The 25008-nt window shown below is 56.0% G+C and overlaps 9 protein-coding genes across 9 annotated transcripts; 2 read left to right on the plus strand and 7 right to left on the minus strand.

Annotated features, from left to right (window-relative positions):
- Positions 1–776: 776 nt before the first annotated feature.
- On the minus strand, positions 777–2912 carry D7B24_007928 (uncharacterized protein; the record flags this gene model as incomplete). Its single annotated transcript, XM_028642029.1, has 1 exon — positions 777–2912. One exon carries the CDS (start codon positions 2910–2912, stop codon positions 777–779), a length of 2136 nt encoding a protein of 711 aa, XP_028494088.1.
- A 2930-nt stretch (positions 2913–5842) lies between these two features.
- D7B24_007929 (uncharacterized protein) lies at positions 5843–7113 on the minus strand (the record flags this gene model as incomplete). Its single annotated transcript, XM_028642030.1, has 3 exons — positions 5843–6516; positions 6607–6884; positions 6998–7113. The coding sequence occupies 3 exons, from the start codon at positions 7111–7113 to the stop codon at positions 5843–5845; spliced, it is 1068 nt and encodes a 355-aa protein (XP_028494089.1).
- A 3406-nt stretch (positions 7114–10519) lies between these two features.
- On the plus strand, positions 10520–11358 carry D7B24_007930 (uncharacterized protein; the record flags this gene model as incomplete). The annotated part of the gene is made up of 2 exons (XM_028642031.1): positions 10520–10605; positions 10662–11358. The coding sequence occupies 2 exons, from the start codon at positions 10520–10522 to the stop codon at positions 11356–11358; spliced, it is 783 nt and encodes a 260-aa protein (XP_028494090.1).
- A 477-nt stretch (positions 11359–11835) lies between these two features.
- D7B24_007931 (uncharacterized protein) lies at positions 11836–13773 on the minus strand (the record flags this gene model as incomplete). Its single annotated transcript, XM_028642032.1, has 1 exon — positions 11836–13773. The coding sequence occupies one exon, from the start codon at positions 13771–13773 to the stop codon at positions 11836–11838; it is 1938 nt and encodes a 645-aa protein (XP_028494091.1).
- Positions 13774–16973: 3200 nt separating this feature from the next.
- Positions 16974–17710, minus strand: D7B24_007932 (uncharacterized protein; the record flags this gene model as incomplete). Its single annotated transcript, XM_028642033.1, has 2 exons — positions 16974–17185; positions 17248–17710. The coding sequence occupies 2 exons, from the start codon at positions 17708–17710 to the stop codon at positions 16974–16976; spliced, it is 675 nt and encodes a 224-aa protein (XP_028494092.1).
- Positions 17711–18294: 584 nt separating this feature from the next.
- On the minus strand, positions 18295–19002 carry RPL34 (60S ribosomal protein L34; the record flags this gene model as incomplete). The annotated part of the gene is made up of 3 exons (XM_028642034.1): positions 18295–18483; positions 18721–18844; positions 18965–19002. The coding sequence occupies 3 exons, from the start codon at positions 19000–19002 to the stop codon at positions 18295–18297; spliced, it is 351 nt and encodes a 116-aa protein (XP_028494093.1).
- A 752-nt stretch (positions 19003–19754) lies between these two features.
- D7B24_007934 (uncharacterized protein) lies at positions 19755–20243 on the minus strand (the record flags this gene model as incomplete). The annotated part of the gene is made up of 3 exons (XM_028642035.1): positions 19755–19957; positions 20014–20077; positions 20130–20243. The coding sequence occupies 3 exons, from the start codon at positions 20241–20243 to the stop codon at positions 19755–19757; spliced, it is 381 nt and encodes a 126-aa protein (XP_028494094.1).
- Positions 20244–21565: 1322 nt separating this feature from the next.
- D7B24_007935 (uncharacterized protein) lies at positions 21566–22195 on the plus strand (the record flags this gene model as incomplete). The annotated part of the gene is made up of 1 exon (XM_028642036.1): positions 21566–22195. One exon carries the CDS (start codon positions 21566–21568, stop codon positions 22193–22195), a length of 630 nt encoding a protein of 209 aa, XP_028494095.1.
- Positions 22196–24057: 1862 nt separating this feature from the next.
- D7B24_007936 (uncharacterized protein) lies at positions 24058–24429 on the minus strand (the record flags this gene model as incomplete). The annotated part of the gene is made up of 1 exon (XM_028642037.1): positions 24058–24429. The coding sequence occupies one exon, from the start codon at positions 24427–24429 to the stop codon at positions 24058–24060; it is 372 nt and encodes a 123-aa protein (XP_028494096.1).
- Positions 24430–25008: the final 579 nt, after the last annotated feature.

Genomic DNA, 25008 nt, shown 5'->3' on the forward strand with positions numbered 1-25008 from the left:
AAGCCATTACGGGGGTTGAAACGAAGGTGCCTTCTGGGCGCCATCGTGAGACAGGAGAACAGAAGAGCAGCGTCCAACTGGTCGTCGAGAGCGATGCTGTGCGCTACCAGAATCAAGCTCAAATGGTCCCTCCGCCGCCGTCGTCCGTCACTGTCAGCCATTCGGACCAAGGCACCATCCTAAGTGTTTGCTGGTGCCTTCATTTTCATCGTCCTGCCTCTGAAACATCCTTTCAGTTCGTCCGATATCCTCACGCTGGACGACCTTTATATCGCCCTCACCTGATGAGAACTTTGTTTCTTTGTCTCATCGCGTCTTCATTCCGACGTCGAGAGCACAAACTGGTCCGCTACTCCTGGTGCATGGACCTGCGTTCAACAACTTCAGCACGATTCCCGCAGACATGCCATGCATGCACTGCAGTCACAGCTGGGGGGCTTAGTAGCACCATTCAGCCGCGGCAAAACCTCCGCTGGACCAGCTCAGCTTGCACGCAAATCACTTTCCACCGCCTCCGAGACGACAGGCAGAGACGATGTTCAAAATTGATTCGGGCCCGAAATTGAAGAGACTTGCAATATGCAATCTCTCTCCTTTGGGACCCTGAAGATGGTATCAGTCGACCAATTGTCAATGCATCTCGGTTGCATCACGTAAGTGCTTTGCTGCACCACGAAAAGGTCTTGAATATTCCAGAGATCCGGGGGAAAAGGGGGTTCGTGGTTGACCATCAAACTGGGAACGTCCACAAGGTATAGATGGCATATCCAACGAGCTCATACTTGACCAAGCACCGTATTTTTCATGTGGTTCAGCGCGCTCCCGGCTCGCAACCACGAGATCTGATGAGTGTGATACGAGTGGTTGAGTTGGGCCGTCCATGCTGACCCATCTCTCCTTCGCACCTTCATGGTGACCGGCTTACCGGGCTTCAGCTGTCCTTCGTCAACGGCAATGAGCGAGACAGTGTCACCCTCAGTAATCTTGTCGTAGTCTGCTGGGTCGTCAAATGTCAGCGGCAGCATGCCCTGCTTCTTGAGGTTTGTTTCGTGGATGCGTGCAAAACTTTTCGCAATAACCGCCGTGCCACCCAGAAATCGTGGCTCCAACGCTGCGTGCTCTCTGGAACTGCCTTCGCCGTAGTTGTCGTCGGCTATGATACACCATCGCATTCTCTTATCGCGCATCGACCGTGCTACGTCAGGCACCGGCTTCACCTCGCCCGTGGAGGGTTCTCTGGCTCGGCCGACACTCGTCGACGAGCCGCCCGGCAGAAATTCATTGGTCGCTCCAAGCAGCATGTTGTTGCTGATATTTTCAAGATGGCCGCGATACTTGTACCAGGGCCCCGCTGGAGATATATGGTCAGTTGTGCACTTGCCAGATACCTTGATGAGAACATTCATGCCACTAGCGTTGCCATCCTGCCAGGGCATGAAAGGTGTGAGTAGCTGCAAGCGATCGCTGTGTGGGTGTATGTCCACCGTCAGTTCGTCGGTGGACGTGAGCACAGGGGGCTGGAACCTATCCTCGCCTGGAGAGAAGATGGTCGGGAGTTCATGGGACTCGGGCGGCATAAACTTGAAGCTTGGTATTGCTGTCGTCCCAGCAGCCGAGACTGTCGTCCCAGCAGCCGAGACTGTAGTCACAGCAGCCGAGAGTGGGATCGAATCCGTATCGGGATTGAAGGTCAGCTTCCCAGCGTAGGCAAATATGGTAGCAAGCTCCGGGGACGTGACGAAAGAGTGGGTGCCTGGGTTTGAGTCGTGGCGGCCTGTGAAGTTCCGGTTGAAGCTCGAAACGACTGAATTGATTTCTGCGTCGGCCACATCAACATCCTTGCGATCCCATTGACCAACGCAAGGACCGCATGAGCTACTGAGTACCGTGGCGCCAGCATCTCGTAGGGCGCTCAAGATACCCGACGCCTCGGCTGTCGCGCGAATCTGTTCGCTGCCTGGTGCCACGAGGAAAGGGATCCTGACCTTGTCCATGCCAGCTTCTTTGGCCTGCAAGACGAGGTTGCGAACCTTGACCAGGTCCTCGTAGGAGCTATTCGTACAGCTTCCAACTAGGCTGCAGCTCAAGTCCTCAGGCCACGAACTTCTTGCAACGTGCTTCCCAAACTGGGAAAGCGGGTGCGATAGATCAGGAGTGAAGGGTCCGTTGATGTGCGGCTCAAGTGTAGAGAGATCCATTTCGATAATCTCGTCGTAGTAGCGGTCACTTCCCTCATCGGCTGTAAGGAGATCCTGCTTGAAAGCATCGGCGTGGTTTGCAATGTCCACCCGGTTGGTCGCGACAAGGTACCGAGACATGGCGGGTGAATAAGGAAACACACACGACGTCGAGCCCACCTCCGCGGTCATGTTCCCCACAGTGGCCATAGCCGTCGCGCTCAAGGTTTCAGTACCGGGCCCGAAGAATTCGATGATCTTTCCCTTGCCGCCAGAGACCGTGAGAATACCGGCAAGCTTACAGATGATATCCTTAGAAGAAGCCCAACCGTTGAGCGCGCCGGTGAGGTGCACGCCAATGACTTGGGGACAGACCAGCTCCCAAGGCATACCAGCCATAGCGTCGACAGCGTCCGAGCCACCGACGCCAATGCCCACCATTCCCATACCAGCAGCGTTAGGGGTATGAGAGTCGGTACCGATGATGAGTCCACCGGGAAAGGCATAATTTTCGAAGATCGTCGTATGGATGATGCCTGCACCGGGCTTCCAATACCCAATGCCATACTTCTTCGCCGCGCTCCCCAGGAACGAGTAGATCTCACTATGTTCGTTCGCTGCGCGTGAAAGGTCTTCCTCTGCTCCATACTCCGCGACAACAAGGTGATCGCTATGCACCGTAGTAGGTACTTGAACTCGAGGAAGGCCAGCACTGATGAATTGGAGGAGAGCCATCGTGGCGGTAGCGTCGTGGCATGCTACGCGGTCAGGTCTCAATTGAAGGATTGTCTTGCCTCGTTCGATGCTCTGAAGAGACCATTCGTGTTGGTCAGAAATAAGGTGACTGTAAAGTATTTTTTCCGAGAGCGTGAGAGGGCGGCGATGATTCTTTTGAACGTTGCGAAGCGATTGTAATCGGCTACCGTAATCTAGGCTATTATACTACCGAATTCGAGGTGAGTATGTTGTGAGTCTGTGGTGGGAGTTTTGTAAAACCAACGGGCTCAAGAGGGCTCATATGAGCTTGCCTAGTTGGCGTCGTCAGCCATCGAACAAGTGCTGGGGACCGCGACGTCGATGCTCGCCCGAAGCGCAGAGCGCTTCGTGTGGGTGACAACATGGCTCCGTCGGGCAGGCCACTTGAGAACGCTTCGAGCGTCTCAAGATGAAGAAATTTCGAGAGTAGGTTTACGTAGCCTCGCAGCAGGGCCGAGCCGCGAGCAGTGTTGTCGAGATCTTTGCTGACCTCGCATTGCCGTGGATTGGCTAGTTCAACTACAGACTACTCCGTTTTATGAATTGACTACCCCGTAGCTGGGTGAGTGTAGCTTGGAGCAGCTGCGGGGAAACCCATGCACCGAGAGCTGATGCACCGACCCGTGGTCGGAGCCGAGCGCATCGGAATTATTGAAAGAAGTCCAGCTGAGTTTGGATCTATCGAAGTTTGCAGGAAAAGCCGCGATGTAGGTACAGCATCGTACAGGTCCTCGATTGATGCCTCGCCAGGCGGCACTGCGTCAACTAACGGCTCTAGGAATCATTTCACCCGACCTATAGGTATGGTGCGTGGATCTGGTCGGAGTCAAACGTGAGAGCAGTTGGCGATGGGCTGATGCAGCCTTTTCATTGCGAACAAAGTCGTAGTCGTTTCTGCCGTTTCCGCCGTTTCTGCTTCCCTTTGAGATACAAGGCTGCTGATAGCCATCACAAGCCGCGACATCTTTGTCGGTCCGTGCTCTGAGAAGAGCGTCTGAATCGTAAGATCATCAGCTAGGCGGTTTCTCTCGCCACTGTGTAATTCATCTCCACCTGAAGTTTAGGTGTCGGCCAAAGTGGTTCGTTCAAGGAGCTACTTTCGGAGTGTCTTCCCTTGCGTCGCATTGTACTGTAGACGTCTGCGCCCTATTGGCGGCTGATGTGATCACGGCGGCCCGTGACTTTGACGGCAAGACTTATTGAAGTTCTCGTTACTTCGGTCAGACGAAAGATAATAGCACCCGAAGCAAGTCGAATCCTTTACAAAATATTTGTATAAGAAGCTGCTTCTTTCTAGCTTGTCTGCATGTTACCTTGCGCTGGAGAGATTAGCTGATAAGGTGCCTACGGTTAGGCATGGAGGTCAGTAGCCGAGCCGGAGTAGGGCCAGTTCCCGAAGCTTTGAGGCCAGACATTGGGCTCACTCCAGGCTCTGGTCATTCCATTTTATTCCAGACTCTGGAATCTGACAAGTACTGTACCTGTCCTCTTTTGAACATTGCTGATGCGAGTCCGAATGGAGAATTCGGCTCTTCGTACACTGGTTCTACGGTATCAGTCGATTAGGGAGCGGACGACGTCGTGGATGCAGAAAAGATCGATCCGGGTGTTGTACGAGTGTGACGAGAATTTGAATAGCTCGAAGAAGTAAGTCATGTTGCCGGCACTAGGGATTTCAGCAGCCATATCAGTCTAGCTCTTATGAGGCTGTTGCACGGAGGAGCTTGGTTTTCTTGGCACAACAGGCTGTCCTGTAGACGATCGTGGCTTGTTCAACGCATGATCTTTCTGCATTGATTCATCTTCCTAAACGACACTGATGGTTTGAAATGTCCCATAGAAAGAAAGTGTCAACAACATCCGGTGGAAAAAACGGACTTGTATCGAGGGGTAGGCTTCGTGGCAGGCAGGCGGGAGTACCGGCACGACACTTGTCCCTGCAGGCTAAGGGCTCGCGACCTATCTAGTTTAGTCTGGTGGTCAAAGGCATCGAGAGTCAACCGGCGAGATGATTCAACTCAAGCGGAAAGGGAAAAATTAGTTATGTGTCCAGCGATGGGTTCCATCGAATTGATGATCTCAGTCCCGAACCTATTCTCAGGTAGGCTCTTCAATTTAATACGGTGGACGCTGAGTGAAACGTGCCCTGACAGAGTTCGCAATGTGGGGCAAAATAAATTTGATGTTCGTCCAGATATGCAACCCGATCCGATCTCTTCGTTTCTACCTCTTCTTCACAACCAGGACACGCCCAGCAGTAATGAAAAAGCAGAAAAAAGAACACGCCTGTCAGACGTCCGTCAACACCCACCCCACGCGCGCGCCCAAGGGCAAGACCGCAAGACAGGGACGAGATCATCAAACGCCCTCTGTACAGCTCCTCCCAGAAGGAGAGAGCCGCCACCTTTGCAGGCAGTGCGAGGGCAACCAGAGCCATTCACTCTAGGGTGTCGAGGATATACATCATCAACCAGGGTGGGATCTGTGGCTCTTTTGGAGAACCCAGAGTAGGTCGAATACTATAGAAATGATTCTCCTGTGCTTCGTTAGCGACTGCTGCTTTCGGAGAAGGCAGCTAGCTGTAGGGGGCGGCGTACTGAAGTATTGTCGACATGAAGAAGAAAAGAGGAAAAGGGAAAAGGGCGGGCAGGACGGTCGACTTTTATAGAGGCTCTCGGGGGAGAGGGCGCTGGGGCCTGTTTGCGCGCGCTTGGGGCACCATGAGATCGCGCGCGGTGGGCGCCAATGGGAACGGGGTTTGCTGAAAAATCAAGACGGTTCTGGCAGAGCCTCAGGTTCACTTTGATCAAGGGTATCGATTTTATTGGCGAGTCGATTTGTTCATGGCAATGATGACCTGATTCGTGGTATTCAGAAAATAAGGGGAGAAAGAAACAACATGCAGGCACCTACAGCGGCGCATACCCGTGCATCTCCAGATACCCAGCGCTCACAAGACTCTCCCTGCCCGGCCGGTCCGCCGAGCCTGTCCAGTACATGAGCCCGCCGAGCTGCCTCTCCCTGACCCAGCGCGCCTTGATGCGGACGCTCGCCGGCGTGTCGAAGCTCGCGAACCCCTTGTCGGGATCGACGTGCCACGCCGCCGCCGCCTCCTCGTCGACGCGCGCCTGCTCCACCCAGGCCGCCGGAAAGTCGCAATAGTTCATCTCGCCGGCGTCGGAGAACGGGTGGCCCGCCGCCTGGGCGCCGGGAAAGTAGCGCGCGTACGCCGGCACGCCCAGCAGGATCTTGCGGCCGGGGAACCCCTGGCGCAGGCAGTAGTCGACGCCGGCGGCGCAGTGGGCGCGGCAGCAGTCGTGGTGCGCGAGGTGGGCTGGCGCGCGGAGCTGCGCCTGGTGGCCGGCGACGGGTGTCCAGGCGCCTGTGAGGTCGTAGGCCATAAGGTTGAGAAGGTCGAGGTACTGCGCCGCCTGCGCGAGGTCGATGTTGCGGAGCACCCACTCGCCCGGCGGCAGCGCCGTCGTCAGGAGGTAGCGCGGGCCCGGCAGCTGCGTGCGGATCGTGTAGAGGAGGTGCAAGAAGTCGTTGCCCTCGCGGGCGTTCTTGGGGTGCTCCCAGTCGACTGTTTCGCCATTTGGTCAGCATGGCTATGCCTCGCTCTTGTCCAGAGGCAGAGGCGCCTTCCATGGCCGCGCCTGGTGGGAACGCTTACTGTCGACGCCGTCGAGCTCGTGCTGCTCGACGAAGGCGCGGATCGCCCGGGCGAATGTCTCGCGGGCCTGCGGGTTGGCTGCCATGGCGGGGAACTGCGCGCTGCCGGTGCCGCCGCCGATGGACACGAGCGTCTTGAGGTGCGGGTTGGAGCGCTTCAGCTTGGCGAGGGCCGCGAGGCAGCCCTTCTCGCCGTCGGCCTCGACGCCTGTGTCGGCCCACTCGTCAATAGCCTTGATGGACGTCAGCCCGTCATCGTCATCGTCATCATCGTGTTTGCTGCATCAATAGAGCAGCGTGGGTCAACGTACTCGGAGGCTGCCATCTTCATTGATGCTGTTCAACCGGTCAGCATGTGAAGCATCACAAGAGAAAAGAAGTGAAAATTGTACCCGACAAACGAGTAGAGAACATGGCTCGCCTGGGTCACGTTCAACGATGATGGGGGCTTGCCCTTGTAGACGATCCACGAGGGGTAGTACACGGCGTTGGCGAAGCCTCCCGACATGGTGATTTTTTTCTCTTTTCTCGTCGCGCCGATCGAATGACGTTATTTTCAAGATGGACAAACCCTCGACTGCTCACGTCGGATGGAAAGCAGACGAGTAGGGCTGTCGTCTGTCTTTTTCAGTCGTGGTATGGTAGGCGGGGGCGTTTGACTGTGCGGCTCGGCGGCCACGCAAGCCATCGCGTGGCGGACCATTCAGCGCGGCTTCCGCTGCTGCACGTCGCTCGTGTCGGTGGATCAGGGGGAGGCGCAGTGTGGCTGGCCTTGACACTGTATATCAGCTTCGGCCCAAATTTCCAAGGCACGCTTGTCTTGGAACAAGCATGGTTGTGATACAATGTTGTTGCTGATCGCTGCTGGGAGCCAAGCAGATCCACGGATCGGTCAATTTCAAGGAGAAAACGAAAAAGAAGAAAAAGGAGCTGTCAAGATGCTCAGAAGACGCCTTGATTAGGCATTCTGCCGGTTTCCGTCCAAGTCGAACTAACGTGGCGGTAGGACGGCTTTTCGTTGACCAAAGTGTACTTTGCGACTTCGGCGAAGGATGTTGAAGCAAGATAAGTCTGCCATCTGAGTTGTGCTTGCTGTTCTAACCTCCATTGTGTTTGGCATGCAGTCGAAGAGTACCGCCACTCACGGTAGGAAACACGCATTTGGTGAATGTGAAATCATGGCAGCCCCTTCATCATATCCCGTATGTATTTCTGATATCTACTTGGGCCATAAAAAGATGCTGTCCAACGCAAAAACTCGAAGGCACAAGATACAAAATGCTCAAATGAGAAAGCAAGCCCGCTGGGGCAATATGCTACTTACCAAAGGCCGTTAGGCCAAAGAATATGTGACAAGTGATGCAGTTTTGCTCCTGTTGGGGAACGAACATTGAGTTTACAGCCCGTCGAGATTATGCAGTATGCGACGAGAGTGGTGTTCCTGAAAATCCAACTGGTGATCTTTCATCTTACATAGTCCAGATAGTATAACAATACTGAATCCCATCAATGAGGCCCTGGTCTTTTTCTGGAAACACAATTCTTCCACTACTTGGCTGGCATAGGTAAGTAAACAGAGTCGCCATGGTGCTGGGATGTCATGACGTGTGATGAACTGATCGCCTGCTGCTGGAAATGCGCAAGACACCATCCCAAGAAGCAGAAGGCCCTTGACCTAGATTTCCAGGTGGGCGAGCTATATCAGCTCAGGGGATCAATCATCTGGGACCTTTCTCTCCTGATCACCGGCTTTCGTCATAACGTATTGATTCATACCTAGGTACCTACGCTGAGCGGGGGTTGATTCAACGGCCACCAAGGTGAAAGGAAGATAAGACCCGCATGGCTCAGGCCTCTGTGTTGGTCGAGGCGGGGACACGCAACACCGATGGGTATGGGCTTTTGCCATTCCTACCAAAGCACATGGATGCCTGGGTAGATAGAGTAAGAAGCCAAAGATTGAATCACGGTGGGCTGGCTATATATAATGAGTTCCGTGTATCACTTCGAATGCCAGATGAGTAACGTGAAGATGCCATGGGGGTGCACAGGCTGGGTTCGGTTCCCAGACTTTCCTCGGGGAATGGTCTTCCGATATCAATCCTGCCTTACCCCCGGACTCTCACATACGACCATACCTACTGGAGAACTCGGGATCCCGTCCGCTCTCCCATAGATAAGCCAGTAAGGGTCGGACTAGTAGTTGGGTGGGTGACCACCAGCGAATCCCTGATGTTGTATGTTTTTGTTCTTGGTTTTTGACATTTTGACCCTACCGTCTTGATTTCCACGAGTGTGTTTGTGTTTGTCCATTCTCGGTGGCTGACTGTGGCTGTCTCACTGTGTCGGCGTGTGGTTGGGCCGTCAGCCACCTGACTTCGGTTCTGCATCTCCTTCCCTGTCTCGCCGACTGCCCGCTACGTCTCCTGCAAGACCTCACTCAGCCTGATGCAGCCCGCCGCAATGTAACCCAAATCCGACGTCCGTCTTTCCCCCATCTCCAGTCCGACAGAGAACGAGAGCCTCTGCATCTACCATATCAGTTGGATAGCTCTGACGGTAATCCTCCTCAAACAAGTCTCGACCTCCTCGGGTCACCGACGTCACCCACCACCCGAGACAGTCTAGCAGGCCGAAACAAAGGCGGCATTGTCGTCGATCTCCCACAGACTTGACGAAGTCCAGCAACCACCAGCAGAAAGTCACCTCACCCACCGACCACCTGCTTTTCACTTTCGTTCGGAGGACCCCACAGGACGTCCCTTACCCAGCCGGGCTGTTTCGCGGGAAGCCTGCATGTCCAACAGCCTTCTCGACGGGAATCGTTCGGCTCCCGATGCTTGCCTCCGTGGCCTTCCCTTGCGTCTCTGCAAGTGCGAGGACCAAGGGGAAACGGCCATGCATTGTCCTCCGCCGAGCAGCCGGTGTCTTGTTTTCAGTCCCACTTTGGCCCACGAGGCTTCAGACAGTCCCAAAGAGGACTCCGAATAGGAGCTTTCCAGCCTGAGAACCATGGCCTGACCCTCTGGTCTCGGGCCTCAGAGCTTGATCAGACACATGCTCGCTGCAGACGAGCGCCCCGCCCATGAAGATGAAGTGCTGCCGACGGCCAAACCCAATCTGACCTCACCGACCGCACGACCCGCCAAGACGGGGCTAGAGGCGCTTGTTGGTGTCGTCGAGACGACCACGCGCGCGCGGGGGCTGGAACAAGAGGCTGGCCAACGACAGACCACCGCCGCCCCTCTTTCTTTCGGTTCAACAGTGCCAACGTCGTGACCCTCTCAGATCTGACATCAAATGTCCGCCATGTCAGCCCACGTCCGTGAAGAGTCCCCTGTGCCTATCACAACGAAGATGACACCCCTTCGAGCCCGGCACCTGGGATCCCTGACGTCGAGCCCCGCGATTCACCGCATCCCGCTGCTTGGCAGCCCACGACTCACTACTTCGGATGAGGTCTCGTCCGCGTCTTCGGTCTCTGTCTTCTGTCTCTGCCAAGTCGACCATTGTCTTGCGCGGGGAACCGAACCACGCTTTCCATGAGCACATACTACCATCCGGACAACCATGAAGCACAATGATGTCGACTGCGACTAGCTCTGCGGGTGGCTTTCACCTTCGTCTTGGTGTTAGCCCGACGCGGTTCCTGTGCCTGGTGCCTCTCTAGCGTTGCAAAGTCCAACCTCCTGCTGCAGCAGAGGTTGGGCTCTGGCCGCATGAAGTGTGAGGATGCCCCAACAGTCCTGTCCAGTCCGTCGTCTTCTTAAGGTCGCCGTCCGCATCTCTGCTCGAGTCTTTGCCCCTCTGCGTGCACTTGTACTACTGACTCTCCTTGCTTGATTTCGTCGCGTCTTGCTCGAGTTCACCCGCCGTCGACGTCTTGCAGTGCACATTCACAAGCAAACCTCGCCATGTACACATCAACAGTCCTGGGCCTCCTGGCTCTCACAGCAACAACTCTAACAGCACCCACAGCCCTCCACCTCCGTGACTCGACGTGAGAAATGGCCATGCCCCCCTCCCTTCCAGAACCACAAGACTGACGCCCACCAGCCCTCCTTTCCCAGCCAGACATCGGCGCGCCCCAGCCCTCGGCCAGACTCTCTACTCCTGCGTCAACCCGGGCCAGGTAGCACTGACCTACGACGACGGACCCTACACCTTCACGTCGTCGCTCCTCGACGTCCTCGACGAAGAGGGCGTGACAGCGACCTTTTTCCTCACGGGCTCCAACTTTGGCCGCGAAATGACCTCAGACCCCTGGTCCGCCATCGTGCAGCGCACCTACGCCGCCGGCCACCAGATCGCCTCCCACACCTACACCCACCCAGACCTGTCGGCGCTGACGCCCGCCGCGCGCGCAGCCGAGATGGCCGCCAACGACGACGCCTTCCGCGCCATCCTCGGCTTCGCGCCGCGCTACATGCGCGCCCCCTTCCTCTCGTGCGACGCCGCCTGCGCCGCCGACATGGCGGCGCTGGGCTTCCACATTGTCGACGCGAGCATCGACACCAAGGACTTTGAGCACAACCAGTACGGCACCGTCCCCGTGGCCGCGGCCAAGTTTGACGCCGAGCTCGGCTGGGATCCGGCCGTCGACAGCGCCATTGTGCTGGCGCACGACGTGCACGAGACGACGGTGAGCGTGCTGACGCGGCACATGATTTCCACGCTGCGGGCGAGGGGGTTCCGGGCCGTCACGGTGGGGGAGTGCTTGGGGGATTCGCCGGATGGCTGGTACAAGGCGTAGGACGGCCCAGGGGATGATGATGCTATGATGGGACGGGATGGTATGGGTGTTTGGGTGGTGGATTGATTTAGTTTTTCGACATGACTTTTTTTACACTACTGATTGACGGTATGAGAACACTTGCAACCATCGTGCATTCGCTACGGAAATCGTGAGCGGCCATCTGTGGGATCATACGATAGACCGACGGGGCATCAGATAGGAGACGAAACACCGAGTTCGCAACGAATCCAGCGCCACGGCCAGTCTTCGCATCCAGACACATCAAAGCCCAGTCAGTCACAGAGACCAAGCCAGCCAGCTGGCACAAGGGCCTCCCTCCCACCAGCACAATACCCCGCAGAGCGGCGGCCATCACTCACGTCGTGCTTCATGCCATGGTCCAAGTCAAAGAGTCTCGCTGAGGATGTACTACCCAAATGCGCTGCATAAGAAGAAGAAGAAAAAAAAACCCTTTCCCAGTGGTATCATACACCGCTATCGCTCCTCTCCAGCCCCGGGGGCCACCCCGGCACCCTCGACGCTGGAATACCGCATGAACAGCTGATCCAAAAAGTGCGAGTGCCGTATCCCGTTCGGCCTCGCCCTGGCAAACGCGTCAATGGCCTCCTGCACTTCAAACCCGCACCGGTCGACGAGGTAGCACACCAAGAAATACCCCGTCCGGTTGAAGCCGTAGTGGCAGTGGACGCCGATGACCTGCTTCTTCTCGTCGTCGTCGACCTCTTCCTCCCGACCCTCGCTCGCCAAGCGCTGTGTCTCGCGGAGCTGGTCCACGAGCTGGATGAACATGTCGACCTCGGCGTCGCGCGGGGGCACCTTGGAGACCGTCGCAAACTTGCGGTACGTGATGCCGGCTTCCTGCTCCATCGTCAACGGGTCGTACACGGGCTGGTCGTGGCTGATATCAATGACAGTCCGGATGATGCTGCCCCAGGCCTGGGCGAATTCCGAGGGACTGTGGACGTCGTCCGTCTCGCGGAGGGTCTTCATGGCGCGGAAGACGGGGGCACCGGGGCGGCCGATGGGGGCCGATACGGGCGCGACCTTCTTCCACTTTTCTAGGTTCTTGACGTCCCACTTGCCCTCGCGGTTCAGGTGCTGCAGCTGCCAGCCGAGATTGAGACGATTCGTCACATTGTCTTGCAAAAATTTGGAGATGACGCCCGACAGAATGCGCACCGTGGCAGGCATGTACAGGAGGGCATGGTTGGCGGGTGCCGGCAGGATGATGGACTTGAAAATCTTTGCGGGGTGGCGTGGCTGGGGCGGGATGCTGCTGGCTTGACCCTCGTTCGGTGTGGATGGATCGTCTTGCGTGCTGTCATCGCGGTTCACCATTCGCCGGTCTCGGTTGAAATCTTCTTCGCGAATATCGTCAATGGTTGCCGGCAGGTGATCGGACGGTTTCGTTGACGTATTCACTGGCGCAGCCGAGTCGGGAAGTTCCTCGTCGCCATCTTCCGATGCCACCTCGGAGGGAGAGGGCCCCTTGCCTGATAGACGCGTTTCGATCTTGGCAACTTCCTTGGCCGATGTGATGGTGTCAGCTTCACCGCCAACGAGGAGGACTGGGATGTTGAGGCCAGCCCAGACATCGAGACCCGGCATGCCACCCTTGGCCGTCCCGCCCTCGAACGCAGGTAACGTTCCCCAGGCCATGCGGCGCCAGACGGGCGTGCGGCTCTGGGTATTGAAGCGGTCCTGAATCTTGCGCAAGTGAAGGTCAGCGCCTGCGCCAACGAATCGATTGACACTGGCGCTGGCAGGTCCACCCCACCGATCCCACCGTCGCCAGAGGTCGAAGATCCAACCGGGGATCCATAAAAGTCTCTTGAATAGCACCACCTTGTCCTCTGGAGGCGGGGCGGACACGGGGCAGATTCCCACCAGTGCTACGACATGATCTGAGAGGCGAGTGCGGCCAGGTTTGCTGCGACTCGCGAGACGTGCGCTGAAGGCGGTCCCTAGGCTGTGACCGATAAGGATGACCGTACCCTCCGGATCCTTCTGACGGTGCTCCTCGATGACGACCTCCAGGAGCTCGACGAGGGCCTCGAAGGAGTAGGCCTCCCATGGTGCCGGATCAAACGCTGATCGTCCGCAGCCGGGGAGGTCGACGGCGAGGCACGAGGAGAGGTGCACCAAGCTGGTCAGCAGCGGGTGGAATTGCGCGACGGAACCGCCAAGACCATGGATAAACACGAGCAGGGGTGCCGCTGGTTTGGGGAGCTGATCGACGCGAGGATGTCGTCGATAAAAAGTGCGTATGGACGGATACGTGAAACGACTGGTGGTATAAGATCTGACGGTAGAGTTGTCTTTGAGAAGCTGGGGGTCCGTCTCATCTGGGTGATGGGGGCTGGAGGCTGGTCCATCGATCCAGCCGGCAACCTCAGGCGGCTTTATCGCCATGGCAGCCCCCCCAAAAAAAACGAAAGAGTGATGGGTTGAAAGCTGGGTATTAATTCGATAGGAGTGCAACGTGGAGATCACAATAAGTCTGAGATGAAAGTGAAAGGATGCGTATGCAAGGCGATGGCTGCAATGCGGGTCGTCCTGTTTGGGTATCGTTGAGGTTGAGGTGAGTGAGGTGAGTTGAGGCAAGGGATTCGAGGCGCGAGGCGCGCGCTGGCTGGCTGGTGTGGAGGTCAGGAGAGAAAAACCTCGTGTTTTATCCTGCGAGATGCAAGAGCTTGCTGCCAGCTCTCAGGCCTTGATCACAGGGCAGAGAGCGGATTTGGCAAGGGCGTGCGACCCGGATGAGGAGGGAATGCACCAGAGTCACACAGCGCGGCGTGTGATGGATGGGTGGATGCTGCCTCTGGGCTGGCGCCCAAGGCGGCTTGGCCTGTGGCTGGTCGATGAGGGGATATTGAAGGCTCTTGAAGTCGTAGGGCCTTTGAGCGGCAAATTGATGGGGCGCAACGTGGGGAAAACCGAGGATTGCTGTGGTTCGTGATTCTTTCTCGCGAGTCGCAGGTCGACAAGGCTGTTGATCCAGTGTCTGAGTCAATCAGAAAAGAGGGGCCCAGCAAAAATGCGCCCAGCCCTTTCATGGTCGTTCCTGGCCTTTTCATTTGGGCGTCAACGGCCCCTTCCATCGTCTGGACCAACTCTCGACCAACTGCTCGTCATCTCTGGCCCACTGGTCCCTATGCCTTGATTTGACTGGCTGCCGAGGGCCGGTGAGGGGCGGCCAATGGGGGCGGACGTCGGTCAGGATTGGCTTTACCGAATGACCGACTCTGGCCACGGCCATCCCGCCGAGTCTTACTTACCCCTTCGCCCACATCAGTCTCCCGGCACCAGCCATGCTTTGGGGCGTTGACGTCTATTTATTGTGGTCACGTCTCTGTCGTTGAATCTTCAAAGACTATAAACAACATCCACGAAGTAGTAGGAGCCGAGGCTCATATGAGGCACTTGATGCCCGCCACGCCTGCCCCGTACTCTTTCTTCAAGCCTCCTGGAGCCCCAATTCGGCCTTGCGCAACAAAAAGCATGGCCAATATGAACACTCTGATGCTTCACACCTAGCACATACGACCATACCTATTGGAAAACTTGGGATCCCGTCCGCTCTCCCCTAAATAAGCCAATAAGGGCCGGATCAGTAGTTGGGTGGGTGACCACCAGCGAATACCTGGTGTTGTATGTTTTGTTTTTGTTCGAGCGGAATACATTTCGGCAGGGAGTTCAATCAGAGTGGAAATGCTGCGTAGAGCAGTACCCTGCTGAGTAAGGGCAAGGCAAAGCAAGGGAATATCTCACGTTGTGCATAGTCCTACTATACTACTGATCTGATTGTCTGAGTGCGTCGTCAGGCAGAGTGAGATTGTCTCCGCAGGCGACATCTACATCTTGACTGTTGAGTAGGGGGCTATAGTATATTTGAGCTTTATCTTTTTGTGACGAGGACGGCTCTTCACATCTTCTGTTAAAGCACTTTGCAGTCTTCCGCGTAAATGAGCCCCGTGAACGCTTAGATTCTTGGCTTTGCAGGTGCTTTATAAGTATTCCTCGTCATGTTGTCAGCAAGGAGCCTTGGAAGCCGACTGTTACGAGTGACGAGACTAATAATTGGAGCCAGTAAGTTGTTTGTGGCGCCAGTGTGTTGGCTGCCTGTTACTATGGTTGTTATGTTAGTGTGTGCAATGACTTGATTAGCTTGTCTACTGGCTTCGCAGTCTTTTTAATGTCAATGGAAGGCTTTATTCATACAAGGTATGGATTTTAGTAGTGTACAGTATAGACATGTTTACCTAGCTTTTTGAATTTTTAACCACCAGTGTTAGTGATTTCACATTTATAGTTGGCTTGGCGAACATTTAAGGTTGCAGTAGCACTTTCACTGCTCGCTTGGAGTATTTTGCCAATGAAACAACCCACCTTAGCTTGATCGAGGATGGGCTGTGTTAGTTTTATAGGCAATTGGGGCTGAACTAAGAAGTTAGATAATTTAGATTGCTAGTGACAATAACCGCGCAGACAGTAAGCAGATGACTATTGACGAAACTGAAAGCTGAGATGAGGAGGATGAGGAGGAGCTAGTTTGAGAGAATGAAGACACTAGAACGTGAATAAGCCCAATAAGGGCTTCTAAGCCACAGGTTCGCAGCATCGGTCCGGTGACGTACAATGAAGGGATACACCACCGCAGCGCAATATGACAGCAGGACGCAGATATGTTGCGGTGACCGATTAGGAATAGCATCGTGAGGCGTGTGCAAAGCTCCCTTACCGCGTCCAAAGATGGGCAAGCCGAAAAGGTAGAAACGCCTGAATAGAGAGGCCGGCACCCTGACCTATTCATTGGATATACAGAGGAGGCCAACTCAAAGTCATACAGGCCGACATTAGCCTACAACGATGAGAGTTGTACCAGTGGATCACAGGGCAAGTCTGGTGTTTGGCCACTAAAAGCAAGGCTAGCAACGTCTTGCTCAGTTTTGCCGTCTTCCATCTGACGATTGATTGTCTCTCAAACGCCGTGTCTTTCATTCGAGTTGCTTCCCTTCGTCTGCAGTCTGCTCGCCAACAAGGTAACACATTGCGTGACACTGCATGAGGGTCTCGGGAGCGGGGGCCGGGTCGCAGTGGAACAGCCCCAAATTTCATATGCTGTCTTCCCTCATTAGGTGTCCTAGGGTGATCCGGAGTTGTCTTGTCTTCTTGGATATCTCCGGCAGGCACGAGAGTATTTGATATTGGCTATCGATGAGAGAGTGGGCGGTGCCCCTAGCTTTGAAGTTTGTATGACCACTTGGTCAGCCATGCGGTCAGCTTGGTGATTGTCATCAGAACCTTTAGGCTCAAGACTACGGTGTTTTGTGCACTGCACGGAAGTGGAGGTCGAAAGCAGCAGAGGGTTTAGCGAGGACTCAACATTGACGACCTGTCATGTGTGGTTCTTTATGCAGTAGATAATACACTGGTGATACAACAACTCGCCATGCATGGGTTTTGCGCCGGCAGCATGGTGCTGGTTGCCCAATATGGCAGCTTGCGTCCTTCGTTATCGCAAGAATGTCGTCGCAAGCCGACTGAATCTCGCAGTGCCGTGCCACGAACCGCTCAGTTCCGAGGTACAGGCCCAAAGGCCGCCATCCCTTCTACTCGACAGCACCCTTGCCCTCCACCCAACCAAGCGGTATCAGTGCCGCCGCAATGTCTTCAACTCCCCTCTCCGTCGCTAGCATGTTGAACTCGGAGGATGCATTCCTCGTGTCAAGGACCTCAATCCTCATGCCGAGTGCACTGATGTGTTTCCTCGTCTCGGGGCTCAAAGGGCGGATGGTCGGCCCAACACCGAGCACAAGCAGATCTATAGCCAAAGTCAGCATGTTTTGCTAGCCGTCTATGCGCCGGGGGAAGGAGCAAGCTCACCAGGCCGTGGCCACATCAGCGACAGCACTGCGAACGCCTCCGCCGGCAGCTCAAATTGTCCCTTCTTGTTCACAAGCGTCAGGCTCTCCTCCTCGGACACGCCGGGCTTCCTCTTGGCGAGCCAAGGCCGCCAGGCAAACGCCTCGCCGTTGACGAGCAGCGCGCCTGCGCCGTCGAAGATGGAGAGGCCGCTGTTGAGGAGGAAGCCGCGCGGAAGAGTCGCCTCGATGTTGGTCGAAGGGATTGGTGTCGAGCCCAAAACATCAAAGTCGGCCAGATCGGTGGGCTTTGTCTTCTCGACGATCGCGGGCGGCTTTTCTTGTTTGGTCTTTGAGGACTGCTGGAGAGGGCGTAGGGTGTGGAAGGCGGGTGCTGCTGTCGTACGGGCTGTTCTGGGGACGGGCACAGATGGACGAGCGCGCGGTAGGGCGCGCAAGATGCGCATTGGGTTGGGTCTGTTCATGCTGTCGAAGGCCTTAAATTGAGGGGAGCACGAGCGAGGGAGAGAAAAGTGCTCCAGTGTCGCGGCGAGAGTTGTGCTGTCTTGAGGGTGGGAGTGGTGTGGCAGAAAAAGTTGAGTCTCAGAGGTTCGGCGATTTCAGTCTCCAACGTCATGATTACCCCAGGTCCCTGTAAACGTCGCTGCACCTGAGCACTGTGGATGCACCACCACCCTGGTCTCGACATGTATTCCGACGAGTCTCAAGTTCACATTGACGTTTAAAAGTTGCTTACAAAATTCGGCTGTCATGATTCAAAGCATCACACATCACATCACAGCCGTCATACAGTCGGATCGTAAATCCGTATCATTGCGGTATCAATCCTGCCTGGAGTGCAGGAGACCGACCAGCCCTCTGCCGGCCGGCGTGCGCATCCCTCGCCGCATCATGCAGTTCCTTTTGCCCTATTGAACACCAAAGCGCAATGAACCAACCCCCCGTGCCATTCCGTGTGCCGAGCGTTGGGTCGAAATGATTTCCGGACCGAAGAGAGACGCAGAAATTTTTTACGTGTGGAAGAGGAGAAAAAAGTGATTTGAGTTGCTTATTTCTTCTTCTCGCTCTGGCCAGCCTCCTTCAGGACCTTCTTGACGATCTTCTGCTCCTCGATCAGGAAGGCGCGGACGACGCGGTCCCTGACGCAGTTACCGCATCGCGAGCCACCGTAGGCGCGCTGGACGGTCTTCTGGGGCTTGGAGATCTGGGAGTACTCGCGGGGGCGGAGGGCGGGGATCTATTGTGGGTGGTTAGCGGAAGGCTCTTTGTTCAGTCCTTCTGTCCTCTGCGAAAACCATCTTGTTGTCGACGAGCAGGCGAGGGATTGACCGATGATGTAGTGAGGCGTTCGTGTCTGTCGGCGAGTCGTCCCAGTCGTGTTCATCTTCCTCCCCATCCCGTCCATCAATCAGGTCCCTCGGTGCGTGATCGTCCTCGTCCCTCCCCTCGTACTGGAGTCGTGGGATGAACTTACGCCAGGCAGCTTGGTGCCGCAGTCGCCGCACTTGGGGGCAGTGCCGCGCTTCTTGACGTGCAAGACACGGTGGGCGCCACCAGGGGTCTTGATGATTCGAGTCCGGTTGGACCGAGTGTTGTAGCTGCAAACTCCGCGTCAGTCGCCTATTATTCTTCCTCTCTTCTTGTACGAAGCGTTCGAACGACGTCGAGGGCGCGAGCATCGTCGAGTGAATGCTCATAGTCCCACGGGAGAGACTCACGGGTTGCGACGGCGATAGGTAACACGCTGGCCCGCCATTTTGTCTGCTGTTGTCGTTAGGGGTTGGTTGAAGGTTCGCAAGATCGGTCGAAGGCGGGACAATTTTCGAGAGTATGTGGAAAATTCGTGTGGGAAGAACAAGCCCGCTTAGGATGCCAATCAGAGAGGGCTGGTGGGGCTTACTGATCTGGTGCGCCTCGACATTTGTTTGCCCGGGGATCAGCCGACGCAGCAGCCAGCCCCTCGTCGTGGCGGGACCCACTCACAACAGCAAACCCACTATGCATTTCGTCGAGAGTCAACCAGTTGTGCAGATGGCGTTAGCTGGCGCGGACAATGTTAGTTTTCGTATTTTGTCTGGCAAGCTCCAGCATTTTGGGTCTGTCTTTTTATTCCTGTGGCTAGATTAAAGCACTTCATCACGCTTCGCGGTGCTGTTCCTGACGAGAATTCAGGGTTCGGGCAGTCCTGGGAGAGCATTGTGCTTCAAAGGGTTGTGATGCATGGTTAGCTCTTTCTACATGACTCCTGTCGCCCGAGAACCAAGGCGTGACAAATTAAACAGCAACAGCAATGCAGGCTGAAGACAAACGAGGCCCGTGAATTCAAAGGTACATGGTATCTAATGATGCTGTGTCCACCACACCTGAACTCCCCCATGATATATCCCATAAAAGGCCAAAATACTGGCCACCCAACCCTTCATGCGCCTATCCGATTAATGCTCCGGGCCCTTGTCCACCGGAGGCCCCCAGAGTCTCAGGAGCAAAATAACAAGCAGAAACACGCCTTTAAGACGAGCCAGGAGGCGTCATCCAGTCTGGGTCCTGCTTCCCATTCCAAGGCTTGATCCCCTTTGGTTCCTCTTTTCGCCTCTGTGCCGCATGATCAAGTATTCTCGTCGTTTTGGCATCTTTTCGCATTTCGGTAAAATCTTGGACCTCACGATGGCCCGTTGTGACGGCGTTGGAAAACGAAGTGAATAGGGCCTCAGCTACGAAAGGTCAGTATATGCGATGCTGAGGAAACATGTAAGTGTGGAGGACATACGACTCTGCTGCTTCTCTTTCAGTGGCTCCAGCATTCGAGGGATGGTTGTCCTGAGCTCCCGGAGCTACTTCACGTCAGCAACGTGTCCTGCCGCCATGCAATGGACCGTCCCATACCTTGATGTGCAAGAGTTTGAGGTGCTCGAGAGAGTCTTGCAGCTCCTTCTCGTCCCACTCTGCTTGTTTGGGGCTACCACCAGGCTTGTCGCCGGCAGCAGGTGGGTTGGCCATGGTTTGGTTGTACAGCTTCGAATTGTCCAAGATGTGATGTAGGGCGCGCAGCACGTCCAGCTGAAGAAGAGCTACTGTCACTTGGCAGCTCTGGTATCTCGTGGTGGCGTCTTGGTTGCTTTGGTTGCAACTGAGCACGAAACGACCAGTCGGGCAAAAGGTGGATTGGATGTGTGATGTGTCCGAGTTCGCCCCCCACGATGAACCAATGGCCGACACGAACCTATGTTCGTCACGAAGAACCTAAGCAGCAGCTTGCTGTGTTTAAGTTTGTTCAAGGGATCAGGGCTGCAACCAAGAGCCACTCGATGATTGCTATAGGAGGGACACTGGTGGCCCTCGGTTCCGGTTCGTTCGCTCGTCTCGGTCGAGTCGTTTGGGGTCTGAAGACGCAAGAGCCCGTGCCAGCTGGCTCACAGAGGAGCAAGAAAGGCAAACTAGGCAAATGGAGGGGAGCTCGAGTAGACAGAGGTTTGGCCGGTGAGGAATCGTTCGTGGTGGTCACCCTTGGGGGAATGGACCAACGAAAGTCAACCCGAAACACCCTTCTCCAAGAGACGCTTACCCAGACAAAGCGCAAATCGGCTTCATCCCCCAGGTTGGAGTAGTGGGGGTGGGCGGTTGTATTCAAGGGTGAATGCCTGGGAATTGGCGGGCAACTGCAGATCACGTGCATCATGGCGCCGCTCCCAAAGACATGGCCCGAGCGCCATCAGCCACACAGCACTATTCCTGTATTCACCCACCTGGTTGCTTCTCTTTCACGTACCTGCACCAACTGTCAAAGCCAATATCAGGTATCGACAGGCAACAGCATACCTTGGCAACTCTGAGGACATTACTCGAATGTTTATCGACAATCACTGCGGCGTCCCATACAGACAAGAAGCAAACAGGACGGAGCTTATCAGAACCGGGCATACCAGGTACGTACACGGAGCCAAGGCTTTAGCGGCCAGCTGCTGCCAGGATCGTGGCGTGGCGTCAGTGCCCGCGGTAGTGTTGGTGGCCGGATCAACTGACAATCTAGTTCAGGCCGTGCGGATTGGAAAACTCCGACTCCAACCTCGTCCCTCCTACCACTGTCTACTGTCCACTCCCCACTGCCCACTGTCCTCACGAGCGTCCAGAGTCTAAGGTAAGGCGCATGCCCGCGTCGTCCTGATGTGCACGCGTCGCTAACTGTACCTCTGCAGCAAAGTATTTGACTGCAGCTGCCCTCGGCCTTTTGTCCGACCTTGTCTCGTCCTTTGACACCCCAATACCCGTCTCCCCCGAATAACCCCCTCAATACCGCCAAAGTGGATTCCTCCGTGGTCGCGATGCCGAACTCGCCGCCGCCGGCCCTGCTGCCGCCGCCCGAGGGCATCTTTCGCAGCTTTGACGACCTCCTCTCGTCGGTCCAGCGCGTAGCCAAGGATCAAGGCTACGGCGTCGTTAAGCTGCGCGCTTCCAACTACCGCGACGGCAAGCCCACTCGTTACGACCTCGTCTGCGACCGCGGCGGCGTCAAGTACAACAGCACCGCCAAGAAGCGCAACCCCTCGACGCGCAAGGTCGACTGCCCCTGGCGCGCCAAGGCCGTCTGCGAGGTCCAGCTCGGCAACCAGTGGCGCTTCGCCGTCCAGGAGTCGCGACACAACCACGAGCCCCGCGTCGCGACCGCCCTGCCCGGCCAGGAGAACACGCCCCTCGCTCAGAGCATGCGCAGCTTCACGAACAAGATTGATCGCCTGTCGCACGATATGAGCGGTAGCTTCATGCGTATCGAACAGGCTCTCGACAACATGAACAAGCGCCTCGAGAACCTCGAGAACCGCATCGGCTCCTACGAGCCCCGCTTTCAAAACATGGAGGGCCGCCTGCAGAACATTGAGGCTCGAAGCGGCGGCATGGACCTTCCCGACATGAACGACGTCGATGCACGACTGCTTCAGGGCGGTGTCATGTAGGACGACGGCCGCGGTGGCTATGTTGATGCATCGTCTCCGCGCGATGACCAGGCTGACCACGACCTGGCCATGGTGCTCCACCCCTCCGGCTATGAGCAGCCACCCCTCTAGTCCAGCGTATGATCAACAATGGAGGTAGTTTATATGCTGCTCTTCCATGTCGGTCTCTGCTGCGACTCGGCTCTTCGCCGCTTAGCAAACCCCCGACCACCAGCTTCCGTCGACATCGACACACGCGTTGAGAGTTTCTTTTCTTGCGCGGCTGAAAGGCGCGATGAGGTGGCCTGTTTAGCCGCGATATAGGAATTGGAGAGGATGGCCGAGTGAGCGCTTGCACAGGCGGGCAGACGGACGGATGGACGACAGGTTCTCTTTTGCTTTGCGGGGGGTTTTTTTTTTTCTTATTTCCTTTTGCTCAAGGCGTCAAACACGAGCTGTGACCAGCGGGTCAGGACGGCGTTCCGGATGCTATTCCCCTTCCTGCGGTGGTTTTACGGGGAACGAGGATATGTTTGTCTGTGCATTAATTGATACGCAGACCATTTTCGTCTGCAGGAATGGCAGTCGAGGCCCTCCCTATCTGGTTCTGGGAGGAACCCCATGGACCTATCCATGTTTAGGTAGCACAGCCATTGACTGCATGTCTGTTCATGATGCCGCGCTCACGACATGACATGTCTCGTTTGATCCCCCCCCCAAAATGGAGTAAGCACTCGTAGTCGAACTCGAGGCACGTCGCAGAGTGCGCCTCTAGCCATCGTCAATCCTCATGGGATTCCCCGAATCGGGCGCCAACCCGACTTACACAACACAGTACTGAGAATCCACGCCTCGCACGTCCGCCATCGCACACTGTGACAAACAACATCGGCCAGACGCCTCCATCCGCGCCTGCAGCTCTCTTCCTTGTCGGGGCCAAAACGCGTCTCGGGGGTCCATGTCGGTGCGCCCCCCCGGCGTGGACTCGATGCGGCCCCCACCACCCTTGTTTCCCGCCGCTCGCCTCTCCCCAGCGTCTGGACTCGACCTGACGATGCGTGTGATGTCCAACGGTCGCCACCACCCACCGGGTCGCGGCATCGCACCCTACGGCCTGGGCCTTATCGACCTGCCGTACGACCCCGTTTGTGGAAAAGAGCTATTATTTTCCGCCTGTGCAGGATCGATTGAGCACAATCGCCTTGTTTGCATCGCGGATGGCGCATGCCGCTGGCCCGGCTGGTCAACGGAGACAGTAGATAGGGGCCTCGGATCGAATCACCCTGCACGACAAGAAAGGCTGACAAGAGGAAAGAGCAACAGCGGCATGTGTCAGAATTCATGTTTGTCGTGCCTTGCTTGATTGCCGCTCGTCGAGCCTTCGATGCGCCTGTGCGGTTTGGCCCTCCGCAGCAATCGTTCAGGGCACTTGCTTTCTTGGCCCCCAAGCCGCACCTGATATCGGCCTCAGTCGTCGTTGAAGAGACTCCCCAGTCATCGAGTCACAAGCACCACCACTTGAATTCTGCAAATCAACTTTTGTATTGATGCACTGGTTCCTCAGAACCTGGTATACATGTACGCACGCGGCCGCCTGTCCTAGGCAGCGTGCTTGCTATCCTCTCCCCAAAGCCAATTGCATCGGCGACATTTTGCGTCCTTTCCCTGATCGTAAAAAGCCGCCAGCCTCGTCGGCAAGCGACATGAATAAAACGCCCACCCCCGCCACGCCCTTGTTTTGAACGCCTGACGAAGTCCAGCCCGTCGCTCACATTGGAAACCCATAGCAATGAGAACAAAAAGAGAAAACAAAAATAAAAGAGTGCTGCACACGACCCCTGAGACAAAGGGGCAGGAAGGGGACAGACAGGCTGAAGCGGCAATCACCAAACCCACTCGGCACCCTGCCCGGTGCCCATGCCTCGCATCTGCTGCCCCTTGCCCGTCCTGCTCTCGCCTGCTCTCGCGCGCTCGGCGAAGATGGGTCTCAGCTCTTCAATGACGTCCTCGTCGAAGACGATGCCGTCGGCCGTTCTTGACGACGAGCTGGAGCTGGAGCTGGAGCTGGAGCTGTAGGACATCTTGCCCGTGTCGTGCTTGGGGCGCTGGTGGTAGGGGTGTTGGTGCGTGGAGAGCTGCGAGGAGGAGGATTCCTGCGGCGTGTTGTGGAACGAGCGGCGGGATGCGGGGATCGTCGCTGTCGCGGGGAGGCGTGGGGAGGATTTGGGCGAGGTCAGGGTGCGGATGGCCTTCATTGTGAAATGTGTGGTCTGCTGAAGACGGAGAAGAGCTTCAATGTGTGTGGTATTGGTTGGAAAAGAGTGCCCTTGAAAAAGAGTGCCTTTGAAAAAAAGTGCCTTGAGAAATGGGAGACGGGCGCAAGTTGAGTGTGAGATGGAGAACGGTTTGGTGGTTGCGTTTCGTAGTGGTGTGTCAATGTATTGACATGTGAAGTCGTGGGGTGGTGGTGGTGGTCTGATACGTGAATGTCTGCTTCTTCATGCACGCTTCTTCTACTGCTGCTGCTGTTGCTGTGGCTTCAATGACAAGAGGAATGCCGGTCCTCGCGGATTTTGTATTCGCAGACTGTCTTCTGAGGATCGATCGGAAACTTTGCGTGATTGACAAAAAATAGGGCAAAACATGTATTCATAGAAAGAAAGGAAGCACCGACAGAGTCCCATCAAGATGAAGCCGTTTGAGCATCGGCCCAAGATTCCGAGGTTGAGTCACCGCCAAAGATCTCCCACACCTGACTCACTCTCCCGCCCGCCACACACGCCATGGCAGCAGATCAGCCCACGGGCACATGATGATAGTCCACCCCCCCCCCC

The sequence above is a fragment of the Verticillium nonalfalfae genome (genome assembly GCF_003724135.2).
Source record: "Verticillium nonalfalfae strain VnAa140/NRRL 66861 chromosome Unknown scaffold_67, whole genome shotgun sequence".
NCBI classification, from domain to species: Eukaryota; Fungi; Ascomycota; class Sordariomycetes; order Glomerellales; family Plectosphaerellaceae; genus Verticillium; species Verticillium nonalfalfae.